At 39.8% G+C, this 17,839-nt stretch overlaps 1 protein-coding gene across 4 annotated transcripts in view; it reads right to left on the bottom strand.

The window, feature by feature from the left end:
* Positions 1–17,839, bottom strand: part of RFX4 (regulatory factor X4) — a 178,533-nt gene that overhangs the window by 97,072 nt on the left and 63,622 nt on the right. For all 4 annotated transcript variants that reach the window (XM_032285761.1, XM_032285754.1, XM_032285765.1 and 1 more), the window contains one exon: positions 14,109–14,232. In XM_032285761.1, the coding sequence (XP_032141652.1) occupies positions 14,109–14,232 (124 nt within the window). The remainder of the gene's footprint in view (positions 1–14,108; positions 14,233–17,839) is intronic.

The raw sequence follows: 17,839 nt of genomic DNA, 5'->3' as shown, positions 1-17,839 counted from the left end.
AACGAGTAAAAAGCAAAGAATCTGAAAAATCAATAATTTTTCTTGGGTCCCTAAGAGAGGGGAGGACACAGAGCAAACTGCTGCCCCAAGACTGGAGAGACAGGCAAATACAGGGAGTAGTGGCTGCCTGGAGCAGAGACTCAGGAGTGGCAACTGCCTCAGGAGTCAATGCTGGGGTAGGAACACCTGAATTGTCATTGACAAGTTGTGAAGGCTTAATGCAGACAAGGCTAAAAGTTAAAAAAATTACCCCAGGGGGGCCCAATCATAGAGGAACCCACACAATATTGACAGATATACCTTTAGGAGCTTTAACAGGTTTCCACAGTAAATATCAGAGAAAAGTCCCTCACGCTTCCGGCAGCGGGAAGAGAAAAAGGCACCATTTTGAAATACACCAAAGCACTCTGTTCTTCTTAACAAGGGCTGCTTTCAGGAGAAGCTAGTTACCCAGAGCCTAACCTGCTGGGGTATTATCAGAGCCTAACTGACTTGGGAGAAGGGAAATACCCAACCCCAGTCAGCTCTAGCTTTCCATGCAGAGAAGGGAAATACCCAACGCCAGTCCCCTCTAACCTTCCATGTGAAAGAAGGGAAATATCCAATTCTAGCCAACTTTAGCCATCCTGTGACATCTAAGAGGAGAGGAAAAAAAGGAGAAACACTTGTAAAGTTCACAGTCCAGAGGCATAGGATCACTAAAGGATTGAGACCTAATCACAGGACAATAGATTTCTTCACCTGCCCCCACAACACACCTTACCACCACATGACTCAAGGAGATTTACAGCAGTTCTGTTTTCACCTGATACATCATGTTCAGCCACCAAGAAACAATCACAAGGCATGCTAAAACACAATTTAAAGAAACAGCAAGCATCAGAACCAGACGTGGCAAGGATGTTGGAATTATCAGACCAGGAATTTAAAACAACTTTGATCAATTTGCTAAGGGCTCTAATTGATAAAGTAGACAGCATGCAAGAACAGATGGGCCGTATGAGCAGAGATAGAAATCCTAAGAAAGAACCAAAAAGAAATGTCAGAGATCAAAAACGGTAACAGAAATGAAGAGTGACTTTGATGGATTTGTAGGTGACTAGACACAGCTGAAGCTTGCATATATCTCAACAGAAACTCCAAAAACTAAAAAGCTAAGAGAACAAAGACTGAAAAACAGAACAGAATATCCAAGGACTATGGGGCAACTACAAAAGATGTAAATACACATAGTAAGAATATCAGAAGGAGAAAAAAGAGAGAAAAGAAGCAAAGAAATATATGAAACAAAAATTATTGAGAATTTCCCCAAATTAATGTCAGACACCAAATCACAGATTCAGAAAGCTAACAGAACACCAAGCAGGATAAATGTCAAATAAGAAACAACAAAAAACCAAACCGTAGGAAAGTGACATCAAGGCATATCATTTTCAAACTATAGAAAATCAAAGATTAAAAAAAAAATCCCAAAAAAAAGCCAGAGAGAAAAACAACCCACATTACCTATACAGGACAAAGATAAGACCATATTCTGATTTCTGCTTGGAAATCATGTAAACAAGAAGAGAGTGAAATGAAATATTTAAAGTACTGAGAGAAAAAACCTACCAACCCAGGTTTCTGTACACTGAGAAATTATCCTTCAAAACTGAAGTGTAGTAAAGACTTTCTCAGACAAACGAAAATTAAGGGAATTTGTTTTCAGTAAACCTGACTTGCAAGAAATGTTAAAAGAAATTCTTTAGGGAGAAGGAAATTGATATAGGTTAGAAACTCAGATCTACAGAAAGAAAGGAAGAGGACTGAAGAAGGAATAAGCAAAGTAAAATAAAAACATATTTTTCTTCTTTTTTAATTGATCTAACAGATGACACTTTATTCAAAATAATAATGGCAGCAAAATATTTGATGCGTATATTAATTAAAACATATACTGAAGTATGTGTGTATGTGAATATATATTTGTTTTTAATTGATCTAACAAACCCAACAGTTTATTTCAAAATAATAATAGCAACAAAATATTTGATTATGTATATGATCAGATACATAATTACATACATTTACACATGCTCATGTAGGCTTATGTAAAGTGAATGAATGACAGCAAAAATACAGGAGAAAGGGAAGGGAAGAATTAGGGTAATTTTGTTATTTTTTTTTTTACAGAGGGCAGCAAAGTTATGATTTTCTCATTATAAGGTGCTCACCCTTCTTGTGAAATGGTCTAGCATTATTTGAAAATGGTCTTGAATTAGTTGTAAATATATATTGCAAATTCTAGGACAGCCATTTAAAAGGTATTTTTATGTTAAAGTATAACTGATATGCTAATAAAGGAGAAAAAATGGAATGATATGAAATGCTCAAATAAAACTGCAAAGGGCAGCAGAAGAGTGGAAGACAAAAACAGTAACAACAAGGGAAACAAATAGAAAACAGTAACAAATATGGTCAATGTTAATCTAATTTTATCAATAATCACTTTGAAGATCATGGTCTAAATGCATCAATTAAAAAACAAAGATTGCCTGAGCAAATCAAAAAACAAGACCCAACCATATGTTGTCTATAAGAAACCCACTTTAGACATAAAGACCCATATAGACTAAAAGTAAACTGATGGAGAAAAATATGCTATGAAAACACTAATCAAAAGAAACAGGAATAATTATATTAATTGCATATGGAGCATACTTCAAAGTAAAGAAATTTATCAAGGATAAAGAAGGGGATTATATAATTATAAAGGTATCCAATCTTCAAGAAGACACAGTGGTTCTTAATATACATGTGCCTAACAACAGAGCATCAAACTACATGAGGCAAAAACTAATAGAACTGCAAGGAAAAATTGATGAATCTACTATCATAGCTGGAAACTTCAATACCCCTCTATCAGAAATGGAAATCAGTAAGGCAGAAGATCAGTAAGGACATGAATCAATTCAGTATAATGACATTAATAGACTACTTCATCCAAAAACAGCAGAATATATATTCTCAAACTTAACATGGTACATTCATAAAGGTAGATCACATTCTGGGTCATAAAACACAAAAATTATATAATGTCTGCTCTCAGGCCACAATAGAATTAAGCTAGAATTCAATAACAGAAAGATAACTAGAAAATCCTCAAATATGTAGAAATAAAACAACAATTCTACATAACTCATGGAGCAAAGAAGAAATCTCAGAGAAATAAAAATATTTGAACCAAATGAAAATGAAAGCACATCATTAAAATTTGTGAGATGCAGTGAAAGCATTGAATAGAGGAAAATTTATCACACTGAATACATATATTGGAAAAGAAAAAAGATATAAAATCAATAATCTAAGTTTCCACCTTAGGAAACTAGAAAAAGAAGAGTGACTTTCATCTGAAGTAAGAAGAAGAAACCATAAGAATTAGAGCAGAAATCAATGAAATTGAAAACAGGAAATCAATAAAGAAAATCAATGAAACCAAAAGCTGATTCTTCGAAAAGAGTAATAAAATTGTTAAGCCTCTAGCAAGAATATCAAAGAAAAAAAGAGAGCAGACCCAAATTAGTAATATTAGAAATGAAAGAGGAGACAGCACTACAGATCTTATGGACATTGTAAGGATAATAAAGGAATACTATAAATAATTCTAGGCCCACAAATTTGATAATCCAGATGAAATAAACTAGTTTCTTGAAAGATTTGATTTGCCAAAACTTACGTGAGAAGAAACAGACAGAATAGGTCTATAGCTATTAAATATATTGAATCAATAATTAATAACCCCCAAAACAGAAAGCACTAGGTTCAGATGGGTGCACTGGTGAATCCTACCAAACATTTACAGAAGAAATTTTGTCAATTCTTTAAAATCTCTTTCAGAGGACAGAAGCAGAGGGACTATACTTCCTAACTCTTCTATGAGGTCAGCTGTTACCTAGTACCAAAACCAGAAAAAAGACATTAAAAATAAGTTACAGACCAATCTCCCATAAACACAGATGCCAAAATCCTTAACAGAATATTTGCAAATTGAATCAAATGATGTACAAAAGTAATTATACACCATAATCAAGTGGGATTTATCCCAGATATGCAAGGCTGGTTTGGCATTCAAAAATCACTTAATGTCATCTATGACATCAACAGGCTAAAAAAAAAATATGATCATATTAATAGATGCCCAAAAAGCATTTGGCAAATTGCACCACCCACTCATAATTTGGAAACAAACAAACAAACAAAAATAAACCCTCTCTGCAAACTAGGAATAGAGGGTAACTTCTTCAATTTGATAAAGAATATCTACAAAAACCTACAGCTAACATTATACTTAATAGTAAGAAACTCAAAGTTTTCCCACTAAGATCAGGATCAAGACAAGGATGTCCCCTTTCACCACTCCTTTTCAATATCATACTGCATTAGCCAATGCAATAAGACAAGAAAAGGAAATAAAATGTATGCACATTGAGAAGTCAGAAATAAAACTCTTTGTTCACAAATGACATAATTGTCCCAGTAGAAAATCCAAAAGATTCTACAAAAATAAAAATAAAAAAATCCTCCTGGAACTAATAAGCAAGATTGTAAGACCCAAGGTTAATATATGGAAATCAATTACTTTCCTATATACCAGTAATACGCACGTGGTATTTGATGTTGAAAACACAATACTATTTATGTTAGCATCCCCCCAAAATGACATACTTATGTAGAAATCTAACAAACTATGTATAGGACCTATACAAGGAAAACCACAAAATTCTGATGAATGAAATCAAAGAAGAAGTAAATAAAAATAGAGGTTCCATGTTCATGGATAGGAAGATGCAATATTACCAATATATCAATTCTTCCCATCTTGATCAATAGATTCAATACAATCCCAATCAGAATCACAGCAAGTTATTTTGTGTCTCTCAATAAATTGATTCTAATGTTTCCATGGAAAGGCCAAAGACCCAGAATAGGGGGACCAATACTGAAGAAGAACAAAAATTGAGTACTGATTCTACCCATCTTCAAGACATGCAACAAAGCTACAGTAATCAAGACAGTATGGTATTGGCAAAAGAATAGACAAATACAACAAAACAGAATAGAGAGCCCAGAAATAGACTCACATAAATAGAGTCAACTGATCTTTGACAAAGAGCAAAGGCAATAAATGAAGCAAAGATAATCTTTTAAACAAAATGGTGCTGGAACAACTGAACATACACATCCAAAAAAAAAACCCCAAGAATCTAGTTACAGAGCTTATACCCATTCCAAAAATTAATTCAAAATGGATCACAGATGTAAATAAAACACAAAAACTATAAAACACCTAGAAGACAACATAGAATAAAACTTAGATGACCTTGGGTATGATGATGACTTTTTAGATACAACATCAAAGGCACAATTCATGAAAAAGATAATACATAAGCTGGACTTCATTAAAATTAAAAATTTATGTTCTGTGAAAGACAATGTCAAGAGAATGAGAAGATAAACCACAGGCTGGGAGAAAATATTTGCAAAAGACACATCTAATAAAGGACTATTGCCCAAAAGATACAAAGAACTCTTTAAAAACTCAACAATAAGAAAACAAACCACCTAATTAAAAGATGGACCAAAGACCTCAACAAATACCTCACCAAAGAGATATACAGATGGTAAATAAGCATAGGAAAAGATGCTCCATATCATATGACTTCAGGGAAATGCAAATTAAAACAATGATGACATACCACCACATACCTATTAGAATGGCCAAAACCTGGAACACTGACAACACCAAATGCTGGTGAGGATGTAGAATAACAGGAACTCTCATTTATTGCTGTGGGAATGCAAAATGGTACAGCCACTTTGGAAGACAGTCTGGCAGTTTCTTACAAAACTAAGCAAACTCTTACCATACAATCTAGCAATTACACTCCTTGGTATTTACCCAAAGGAGTTGAAAACTTATATCCACACAAAAACCTGCACATGCATATTTATAGCAGCTGTATTCATAATTGCCAAAATGGGAAGCAACCAAAATATCCTTCAGTAAGTAAGTGGATAAATAAGCCATGGTACATCCAGACAACGAAATATTATTCAGCACTAAAAAGAAATGTGTTATCAAGCCATAAAAGACATGGAGGAAACCTAAATGCATATTATGAATGGAAAGAGGCAAATCTGAAAAGGGCACATAGTGTATGATTCCAACTAAATGAAATTCTGGAGAAGGCAAAACTGGAGACAGTAAAAAGATCAGTAGTTACCAGGGGTTAGGGGACAGGGAGAGAGGACTAGACAGAGAAAAGGAGATTTTTAGGGAAGTGAAAATATGCTGCATGATGCCATAACAATGAGTACATGTCATCATACATTTGTCCATACTCCTAGAATGGAAGTGAATTCACCAATGTGAGTGAAGTCACCAAGAGTGAATTCTAATGTAAACTATGGACTTTGGGTGATGATGTGTCAATGTAGGTTCATCAGTTGTAACAAATGTACTACTCTGGTGAAGGATGTTGATAATGGGGGAGGCTATGCAAGTGTGGGAACAGGGGTATATGGGAAACCTCTGTACTTATTCTTTACTGTTAACCTAAAATTTCTCTTTTAAAAAGTTTTAAACAAACAAATAAAAAACCCAAATCACAGCATTTCATTCACAGGGTATGCAAGGATTAAATGAGATAATCTATGAAAAGTGTTTTCCCAGGAGCTGGCACAGAGTCAGTGTTACCTATTTTATGATTTGTAGTTGAAAAGTGTTTTGGGCCAATGTGGTAAGGATCCTCATATGCTTGTAGACTAACTTCCCCATTTGATAGATGGAGGAGGTAAGGTTCAGAGAGGGAAAAGGATCTGCCCATCATCACATAGCAAGTAAGGGTGATAGATCCTCAAGTTCAGGGCTCAAAACCTGACATTATTGGAAATTCCTTAGTTACAGCACATGGTGGACCCTCAATAAATGTTAGTTGAAGAAGACATTCTTTCATTTTGTGGCCTCTACTACAGCTGTCCTCAACCTTTTTCGCACCAGGGACTGGTTTCATGGAAGACAACTTTCCCATGGACAGGTTGGGGGAATGGTTTCAGGATGAAACTGTTCCACCTCAGATCATCAGGCATTAGGTTTTCATAAGGAGCGTGCAACCTAGATCCCTCATAAGCACAGTTCACCATAGGGTTCTCACTTCTACGAGAATCTAATGCAACTGCTGATCTGACAGGAGGCAGAACTCAGGAGGTAATGCTCACTCACTCACCCACCCACCCACCTCCTGCTGTGTGGCCCAGTTCCTAACATACCATGGACCGCTACCAGTCCAAAGACCAGGGGTTGAGGACCTCTGCTCTACTGAAATGCATCTTACAAATGCTTGGAAAGCAACCTATTTGTAGGTTAGAGATGTTCTCTTTGCTAAAAAATCTGAGGTTCAGTTGTTCTTTCTGAAAGGGCTTAGCTTGTTGGCCAAATGCAGTAGTGCTCTATCTTTGTGTGGGTAGAGTTTTCATTTTAGAGTTTCTGAAAGACCAACAGTCAAGCAGGAGACGGAGGCTTCTGATGAAATTAAAACACCCACTTCAGTTTCCATGGATCTACCAGGGTTGTGGCTGAGGGATGGGGATGCTCAGTGCCTGAAGCTTTTCAATGACCAGCCTGGTTCTCAGGCTGCCCCTCACCCCCACAAGGAGGAAGCATCCCTCCAATCCTGTGTCCCTCCAATCTTGCATTCATACTCAGGAGGTGCATTTGCCATCTCGTTTTGCAGTCACTCATGTGCATATGTCTCTTCTGCAGGGTCATCCCCTTGAAGGCAGACTTCACTCTGTATCCCATCTCCCAACACAGGGCTTGGCCCACATAGACATGAGATAAATGAATATCAGATAAATGGATGAACCCAGGTGCTGAGAGAGGTAGTGCCCAGTACCCCAGAGTTCATAGTACCCAGAACACCTCAGCTGCAAAGATTTGGGAAAGCATTTCTCAACTGCAGTGATCAGCACACTTGACCCCTGAGATACAGAGAGGTGAGACTTCTCTCCCAAATTCCATCACCTAGGAGGTCACCAGATGACTACTGATGACTACACCATCAAAAGGACAAGAGTGTGCACAAAACCTGCCTCCACACATGCCTAGCCTAGCCCTGCAATAACTCATCCTGTGTAAATGAGGTGGCTAAGGGCATGGGCTCTGGGGCCATATTTCCCCAGTTCACATCCTGAGTCCACCAGTTATTGGCTGTGTGAACTTGGCAAATCACCAAACTTCTCTGGGACTCAGTTTACCATCCATGTAATGCAGACAATAGTAACAGTATCTACCTCATAGAGTTATTTAGAGAACTAGACATGGTCGATACATGTTAAGTGCTTAGAACAGTACCACGTATTCAGAAAGCCCTACATAAATGTTTGCTATTTAATTGTATGAAAACTGAATGCTGCATTCTAAGTTAGACAGAGCTAGATACTTCTACCATCTATTAAAAAATTGCCTATTGATAAGCTTGGACAATGTCATATGTATGCCAATTCTGATCCATATTACCATATGTTTGTTTCAATTTATAGTTCTGCTGTTCTCTAAAAATTTACTTCACTATTTCCCTGGAGAGCTAGAGTTATATTCCAGAAGATTTTTTTTTCTCAGTCTAACACATCTAAAGGGACCAGGAGCAGGAGGGAAAGGTCAGGGAAGAGGAGAAGATCAGATCACACTCTTCCCTTCCCCACTGTGGGTCCCCAAGCCACAGACAGGCAGATCCAGGCTGGGCTAGGGAGGAGTTTTGAAGTGGATGTGAGACTGCAGTTTTAAATTCAAGAACTGGACTGGACTGGACTTTTAACATCTAAAAGAGAGTTTTAATTATTGAGAAAATGTTTGTTCTTATAATCAATAACCCAAAAGCTATTAAATCTGCCATGCAACCATCAGGGTCAGGGAAGGAAGTGGGCCATAGACAAACTTAGAACAAACTAAAGCTATTTTTCGTTTATGTTTCATTGAGTTCAGCCTGTTCTATCTGTCAATTCTGCTTTTCTGGGGCTCCTCTTGGTATCTCTAAGAGTCAGGGTGTAGGCTGGGTGCGGTGGCTCATGCCTATAATCCCAGCACTTTGGGAGGCCGAGGCGGATTACAAGGTCAGGAGATCGAGACCATCCCGGTCAACATGGTGAAACCTCATTTCTACTAAAAAAACATAAATACAAAAACATGGTGGCACGCGCCGGTAGTCCCAGCTACTCAGGAGGCTGAGGCAGGGGAATCGCTTGAACCCAAAAGGCAGAGGTTGCAGTGAGTCAAGATTGCATCACTGCACTCCAGCCTGGTGACAGAGCAAGACTCTGTCTCAAAAAAAAAAAAAAAAAAAAAAAAAGAATCAGGGTGTAAAACTTGCTGTGCAGTGAGTTAGGCAGATGCCTCCAACAAAGTAAGAGAGCTACATAGTGACTGCTCGGTTACTGGAGGGGTCAAAGCAGCCTGTAAGTGGAGGTTGTAGGAGGTTGGCTGGAGAACACATCTCTCAGCTAATACAAACAGAGACCCACAGAGACTCCCCCAAAACCTATGACAGGATCCCTGACCCCAGCATTTTGGTGGCAGTCATAGCAGAAGGCACTGATAGCTAGGAGAAGCCCCCAGTGAGCACCAGTTGGTCAAATGACTCTTGTTGCCTTTCCTCCTTTACTGTCTCCCACCCCCAACCCTGGAGGAGCCAGAAAGGGAAGGAGAAAAAGCTGACCCTACTCCTCTTTCCCAGAGCAAATTCTGAGCCACAGGGAGGAAGAAGCTCTGGCTTAGATGTGAGAATGAAGTTTTAAATTGGACTGAATTCCACTTTTTAATAGCTGAGAATGAGATGTAATTATTAAACCAAGACCAATGTGATGGGTGAACATGACCAGATGCTGTGGGATTTCCCTCTGAAGACATCATCATCAGAACAGGAAGAGTTGGACAGAAATCTTTGTAGGCGATTCTTCAAAGTAAGTAAAGATACAGCTAGCTTCCATTTGTACCTCAATGAGTTCATTCCTGCTCAGTAAATGGGCTAATGGAAAATGGATACAACACCAGTTTCATAGGGCTATTATCATGAGGGCTAAATGAGTTCACATATGTAAAAATGATTCACATGGTCCCTGACAAATAATGTAAATATAAATTATACAACACTTAACAAATATCTGAGGGCTTATTCCATGCCAGGCATTGTTCTGCCTGTAGGGGATGCGTAGTGAACAAAGAAGTCCTCATAGAGCTTTCATTCTAGAGGGGACAGATAAAACAAAATCATTATGTATATATAATGCTTCTCTATACTCACATGGTAGGTGTTTATATATATATATATATATTTACATATACATATATATGTATATAAATATATGTATATTTGGCAAGCCTAGAATAGCAGTAGTGAAAAATAGCTATATATATATATATATATATATATATATAGAGAGAGAGAGAGAGAGAGAGAGAACTATAATGTATAAATGTATCTATTTCAAGTCATGATAAATGCTATAAAGAAGATAAAGCATGGTAAAGAAATATGGGAGGTGGGGACCGGGCTTAGTGGCTCATGCCTGTAATCCAAGCACTTTGGAGGCCAAGGCAGGCGGATCGCCTGAGGCTGGGAGTTCAAGAAATATGGGAGGTGAGATGGAATGGGACCATCATTTAGATAATGATGATTTATTTATTTGTTGGGTAGATACTTTACAGTTTCAAAAAACATCCTCATAAGCACTGTCTCATTTTATCCCTAGTTTTGTGAGGGATTATTCCTGTCTAAAGATAAGGAAATGTGAGCTCAGAAAAGTTCAGTGACTCCAAGTCAGGTGACCTTTCATTACCCTTAACAACGAAAGCAGGCACAAGACCATTTCAACTGGAAGCTTTCACATTCTCTACACTCCCTAAATTAATTCCGGGACCCAAAGTCAATACAGCATTACTGGAAGCCAGTGCTTATGGGGCTTGGCCACAGACTTGGAAAGAGGATTTACATTTCAGATCTTACTTGCAGCGAAGCAATGGCTGCCATCCGCTTTATGAAGAACAGTATCCCAACCAGGTCACCCTGGGGCACAGCTTCAGCGTTGATGTCTGCTTTGCCTCAGCCTACTTGCAAGCTAGGTAGAGATTACTACTGATATATTTGTTCTCTAAGAGTAAGCTGAAATATTAAACCTTGCCTGTTCTAAGTTAAAAGTTCACCAATGAATCATAAGTTTGGATGAATCTGCTCAAAGGAAGACTGTCCATGATTTCACCTCAAAGTTTCACAGAACAACTAGTCTTTTTCTCTCAAGGAGAGGGCAGCTGCAGCTTGCTGGAGTCCTCAGGAAAGGCAAATGTGTCTGGGATTTCAATCCAGCAAGCTCAGTGTAGAAACCCTTAGCAGGCAGCTCCTGTCCTCTGTGGCTGGAAGGACAGCCCCAATTCCCAGTCCATTTGAAATTGATGGCAAGGCAGCTGCACAGAGCATTTGCATTTGTGCTTTTAATGCCATTAGAGTATTTCCTTGTTTTCAGGCTGAAGATAAGACGGAGTTTGGATGTTTTTTAAAATGACTATTTTGGAAGCAGCTGGCACTGTAATTCTTAGGGAGGAAATGTATTGTTTGGAAAAATATTTTGAAAAGCCATTTAGGGTGAGTGAGATAACCTCTACGGGCATAGTTGTCAGCAGAAACCAAAGATCGAAGAAGAGATGACATTTAGCGAGGGAGGGGTGTCTCAAGGAGGAGGAAGAGAGAATGAGAAGGGAGATGGAAGTAGAGAAAAGGGAGATAGCAGGGCGGAGAAGGGCTGGGACTGGTTATAGTAGCAGCAGGGGCAGGGCCAGTAAGCCCCCACTGTGGTGAAGAGGCTGAAGAGCATTTTGAAGTGGGGGATGTGATGTCTGTTCAGTGAGACCCTGTTTGGGATGTAAACCTCTCCTACAAATCTCACTCTACTAGGATCACAGAGGCTTCCTGCAGGCTGTCTTGTGAAAAGCAAAGCGGGTGCTCAGTTTCCTCCTTGACTCACTGTGGTATAGCACAGGACTGTCTGATAGAACTTTCTGTGATACTGGGAACATTCCATTCTGCACTGCCCAATATTGTAGCTTCTAGTCATATGTGGCTCTTGAGTATTTGAAATGTGGTTAATGCAACTGCTAATGAACTGAAGTTTTTATTTTGTTTAACTTTAAGTTAAACAGCCACATATGGCTCATGACTAGAAGGAAGAGTCCCTAGTCAAAGTGACCCTGAGAATGCAAATGCCTTGAGGGCTGCTAAAGTCTTGGAGCAGGCTTGAGACTTAAAATGAGAATGAGACTGGGGTGCTGAGGTGAAGGCATGAGTGTAAACCGATTTTACCTAGATCAGGAGGTCAAGAAAACCACAAGCTAATAGGGTTACAAAAGTATTTGAGAAAGAGAGAATAGAGGTCTCTTATGCAGGCAAACTGAAGTTTCTAAAAGTGGTGAGGGTTTTTGTTTGTTTTGCAGAATATACGCTAACAAATGTCTATTTGTATCTATGCACAGACATCTCATGCAGAATTCATAACAGCAACAGTTATAATAGCACATGGTAGGTGCTTAATATATGTCTGAGTTACTGGATGACTGAGTAAACAGTACCTTCCATCATCCACTGACATCATCTCAGTTGAATCTGGCAACATCTCCCTGAGGAAGCTGGGGCAGCTGAGGCTCAGAGAGGTTAGATAGGTAAGTCCAGGAAAGTCAGGATTCCTGGTCTTTTGGTTCACCCAACCTGTCCCCCAACCTGTATGTAAGAGGCTTCATCTGGGCTCTCCACTGTGGCCTCTGCGAGTGGGTTTGTAGATGACACCACAAACACCTGGCCAAGCTCATAGCATACACATCCACAGTGTGTGCCCTCCCTTTTCCCACCTGCTGGGGGGGCACCTCCATAGCAGACTCATACAGAGATCCTTTCTGGGTCCCCATTGCCACTACTTAACACAGGGCCTCCGACATAGCCAGTCTCTATCAATACTGAGGGACTGAAGAAATGAATGAATGAAATAGCCAAAGGTTGTTTCTCCACTGACTTTTTAAAAACATCCCTTTCACTTTGGAGAAATCGTGTTAACACAGCACAAAAACGCTTTACCCTCCCAAAGTCACCACAGAGCATCCTCCCATTTCTAGAATGCAGCCATTTCTCAGCCACTCAATTTTTGGGCTCTCCAGGGTGGTTGGCTCAGGCCTAACACTGCTCTTTGTTTTTTCCTACAGATGATTTATCTGTTGGGGATCTGAAAAAGGGAATTCCTGAAACTCATACACTGACCTCTTTCTGCCATTTCAGCCCTTGGTATTCCTGCACTCAGAACACTGGTAAAGAATCGTGGCAGAGAACAAGCCTATTTTTGTAAGCAGATGCAGGAAAAATTACACATAGAAAAAGGAAGTTAACAAAGGGAGGAAGAGTTTAGATGTACTGACTCAAATTGGGTATTTTTTGGTGTAAAATATAGATTTTTAGCCATCAAATAAATAAATGATCAGTCTTAAAGAATGCCCCAACAGCTTTCCTTGGCCTATTAAATGGGAATGATCAGTGCTAACAATTTTTTGTAGACATAGCTCTGAATGTAGATTACATTTTTATTATAAGGTGTAAAGAGAATAGTCAGGACTACAGTGACAATGCAAATAGTATCACTCCCTGTAGAGGACCCCACCCCTCCCATCTAAGGACACAGGGCCATTTCCAGTTCCTCCAAGCATCCACATGACTAAGCCAAGCAGGTTGCCTGTTCCAGGCCGATTGACATCCATGTAACACATTTGTGAGTTCAATATTTGCCTCTCAGGGAAAAGACGTTACTTTGTGAAAATTAAGTACTGAGGAAATTCAGGTGAGACGGTCCCTTCTTACTTTATAATGTTTTTGAACTGTTTGAAATTTTGATAGCAAAGTATCACAGTGAAGTTGAAGTTGTCAAAGTACCAAAGTAAGATCTTTGATTACTTAAAAAAAAATAACTAAAATGCTTTAAAACTGTGCATAAATTACTTAAAGTTGGGGTCGTGGGGAGGATAAGCCTGGTGAGGCTGGACTCACCTTTCCAAAGCTGGCAGCATTGACAGGTTGGGTATCATTCTTCTCGCAGAAATCCAGGTAATGCATATAGAGGGCACTGCGAGGGATGCAGACTCCCTCTGCAATCTCATAGTTCTCCTCCAGCCTAGGAAAATAAATGCCCAATGAGCAAAAAATGTGTTACCTGCCCCAAGCAAGAACGATCTGTTTTTTCTAGTCTTCTAGAGCTGAGCAGACCTTAGAAATAATGCTCCTTCTACAGGTGGAGAAACTGGGGCCCAGGAAGACAAAGCAAGCCGCCCAAGGTCATGCCTGGCGCTAGTGAGTTGGCACTGTCAGAATCCTGGCCCCTTTGGGTATGACTCTAGGCTACTTTTTCAGCCCAAATTCCCAGACTCTCTATTCTCTACTGTCATTGGCCTGGCCCTGTTCTGGGTAGATCAGATACTTGCAAACTCCAAAAACTACTTAGGGTCTTGTGGGGGCCCCAATCAGCCAGGATTGGAACCACAGACCCACTTGAGGAGCCATTTGTAATAGCTAAAAGCCAAAGGAGGATGTCAACATCTTGGAGCTCCTTGGCTGACAGACTCAATGGAAGGGGATCGTCTGGGAAAACTAATGCCCAAGGAGAGACTTATGCAGCCGTACAGCCACTAATCTGCTGACTGAAGGGAGGTCTCATGACCAGAGGAGGAAGTTGGCCCATGATTACTTAAGGATCCTCTTCTACTCTGCTGTGCTAGGAGAAATGATTCTATACCCATTCCTTACCTTCTTGGCGAGTCTAGGTTAGGGATTCTGTAGGAGAGATTTTTTTACAACTGAATTTACAGACCCAGCCTTGTCACTTTCTGGCTTGGTGACCTTGGGCAAGTTACTTAAGCTCAGGCCTCAGTTTCCCTTTGGAGGGATTGATTTGTGAGTGCCTCCTAAAGTGGCTATAATGATCAGATGAGGTAACGTGTGACAAGCATCTGCACGGTGCCCGGCACGTGCATGGTAAGCACTGAGTAGATGTCAGACTTCCTCATCATTCATTCTTCCTCTCCGGAAAACATTTTTGGGCACTATATGTCCTGACTCTCTGCTAGATATTGGAGATATAAACAAAAATTAGAGACAGGGTTTTAAAATTTTTATTATTCTTTAACCCAAACGCCAGAATGTAGGCATCCAAATGAATCATGCCTCCATTGTCCTAGGCACTCTGGAAGGTTAAACACCTTTCCCAAGAAAACTGCTGTGGCACGATTTGGAAACTTCTCTTTTGGGTCATGCCTTCGAAGCCTGGGGCACCTACTGCTCAATCAACTCACCAAGAGAAAACTTTTCTCCTTTGATCATTAACTAGATTTTAGGAAACAACCCAAAGTCATTTGGAAGCAAGTTTGGGGGATAAAGTGACTGGAAAGCCATCCCCCAATCCCAATATTTTTGGTCAAAAATAAGGTGTAATTCTAAAGCGAGGAAATAAATGTCCTCGAGTGGCTTCAAAACTCCCTCTGAGAGCATTTGCCAAAGAAGTGGCCCAGGGCTGTCGTAAGTGAAGTGGAATGAGGACACGGCCCCCCAAGGTGCCCACTTGAAAGGGCAGTGCTCACTCAACTCATTCCAACGTATGATTGCAAGAACATCAGTTCAGTCATTTCGTATTCCAGCCTCATAGAGGGGGATACAACCCTAGGGACACAGACCTGTCAGCGCCAAGATGAAAGCTGGTGCTGAATGGTTCCCGATCATCTCATCCATCCCCCCTCTTCTGGGAAGGGAAACACTGAGTAACTAGGGATGGTTTTTAGAAATGTTCCCAGAAATATAGTTGAGGTAATCCTTTCTAGGTGATCAAATTTCTTGAGGCTGGGATGGTGTCTGAGTTACTTCTGAATCCTTGAGGTCCAGCATATTTCTTGGCAGACAGTAGGTGCTCAATAAGTGTCTTATGGACAGATTACTTCAGTCATTTATTCATTCAACAAACATTTATTGATCGTTTCACCTGCCAGGCACTGGGGATATCACAGTGAGCAAGCTGGTCCTTGTTTGCATACAGTGAACAGATTAATGGTAGTCAGATGGAAAAAGACACAGATAACATTTAACTCAACAAATATTTACTAAATGCCAGGCGATGTTCTAGATATTAAGGAAACAGTGGCGAACAAAATAATGGTCCTATCCTAAATGGGCTTACATTCTGATGTATGTCTTTGACATCATAAATTGGAATTCCAAGTGTGTTTTCCTAGGAAAAGGGTTTCACATAAATAATAGGTTTCTTAGGACTGTCCTAAGCTTCAGGTCCCGTATGAATGAAAATCAGCGTGGGAGGTTAGCCTGGACCCCTAACTGCCATTCACGGCATTGTTTCTCTATAAAAGTGAGTTCAGAGGTCCAAGTAACCAGCTCGTGTACAAACTTGTAGGGGCCCTCTGAATCAGATAGCTTTCTCAAACTGGGGTCTCACAGACATGCTTTGTTTTGGCCTGAACAGTGTTGGCCCAATTTTTAAAATTCAGGACATTGCACATAAGAATCTGGATTTTTGGCTTCTTTTGAAAAAGCTGAGATCTGGCAACACTGGGCCCATATTCCCGCACGACAACAATTGGCCAGAGCTACATGTGCCCTGGAGTTGGCCAGAGTCCTCACTCCTCCCTATTTTTTTTTTTGTGCCCTGTCTGTTTTCTGTTCCTTGTCTGGCTCCTGTAGGCATTTGTGTTGGCATAAGACATGATCTATGTCCTAGTTAACTTTGCAGTCTATTTGGAGAGAAGTATGCACAACACAAAAAATAATATTTAGTTACTATAAACTCCTGACCATAGGTACAGTTGAAGGTAGGAAAGCAGAGAGACTGACGTGCAGATGAGAGTAGATAATTAAAGTCTCATGGAAGAATTGGGTTTCGAATTGTGTAACAACAAAAAACAACAACAGCTAGCATCTCTTGAGCTCTTCCTAGGTGCTGGGCACTGGGTATCCATGGTCTCATTTGATCTCATAAAAACTGTACGGTATGAGGTAGGTATTTACATGTATGTTTCAGGATAGGAATTTGAGACTCAGGGAGTGTAACTCATTTGCCCAGTCATGCAGCTAGTAAGTAGGAGGGTTTGTCTCACTCCAAACCTCTCTGGTATTCTGCCATGGTAGTTGGGGGAGGGAGGGACATTTCAGGCAAGTAGAACAGCAAGGACGGGAGATGGACATGCTATGTGCTTTGAACGATGGGAGACGCTGATCCCATTGGAGAGAGAGCGAAGGGATCTCTAAAGGGAAGAACCATGGCGGGTGGAGGGGGTCTTTAAATGCCATACAAATGGATATGATTTGGTTAAGAATTTAGCACCCCCTTGGAGTTGAAGAGTTACTATAAAAATGTTATTTTCAGAAGAAGGCATTAGAATTGTACTCAGGAGGACTGAAAGAAACAAAGACTCAGAGGAGATAGGAAGACCTGAGTGCTTCTAGGATGCTATAGGAATAATAATAATAATATCATCAATAACAACAATAACTGACATTAATTTAAATATGCTCTATTTGCCAGGAATGGCTTGGGTATAATAAAAGAATGTCAAACAACAAAAACAAGAATGAAACACCTGTCTCACAGGTATTATCTTAGACTTTTTTTTTTTTTTTTTCTTTTGAGAGAGTCTTGCTCTGTCACCCAGGCTTGATTGCAGTAGTGCCATCTGGGCTCACTGCAACCTCCGCCTCCCAGGTTCAAGCAATTCTCCTGCCTC

Source organism: Sapajus apella, unplaced genomic scaffold, assembly GCF_009761245.1.
Source record: "Sapajus apella isolate SASKATOON/1434 unplaced genomic scaffold, GSC_monkey_1.0 scaffold2, whole genome shotgun sequence".
Lineage (NCBI taxonomy): Eukaryota > Metazoa > Chordata > Mammalia > Primates > Cebidae > Sapajus > Sapajus apella.
Note: the sequence above shows the minus strand (reverse complement) of the source record. Positions and strands in the feature narration are given on the sequence as shown.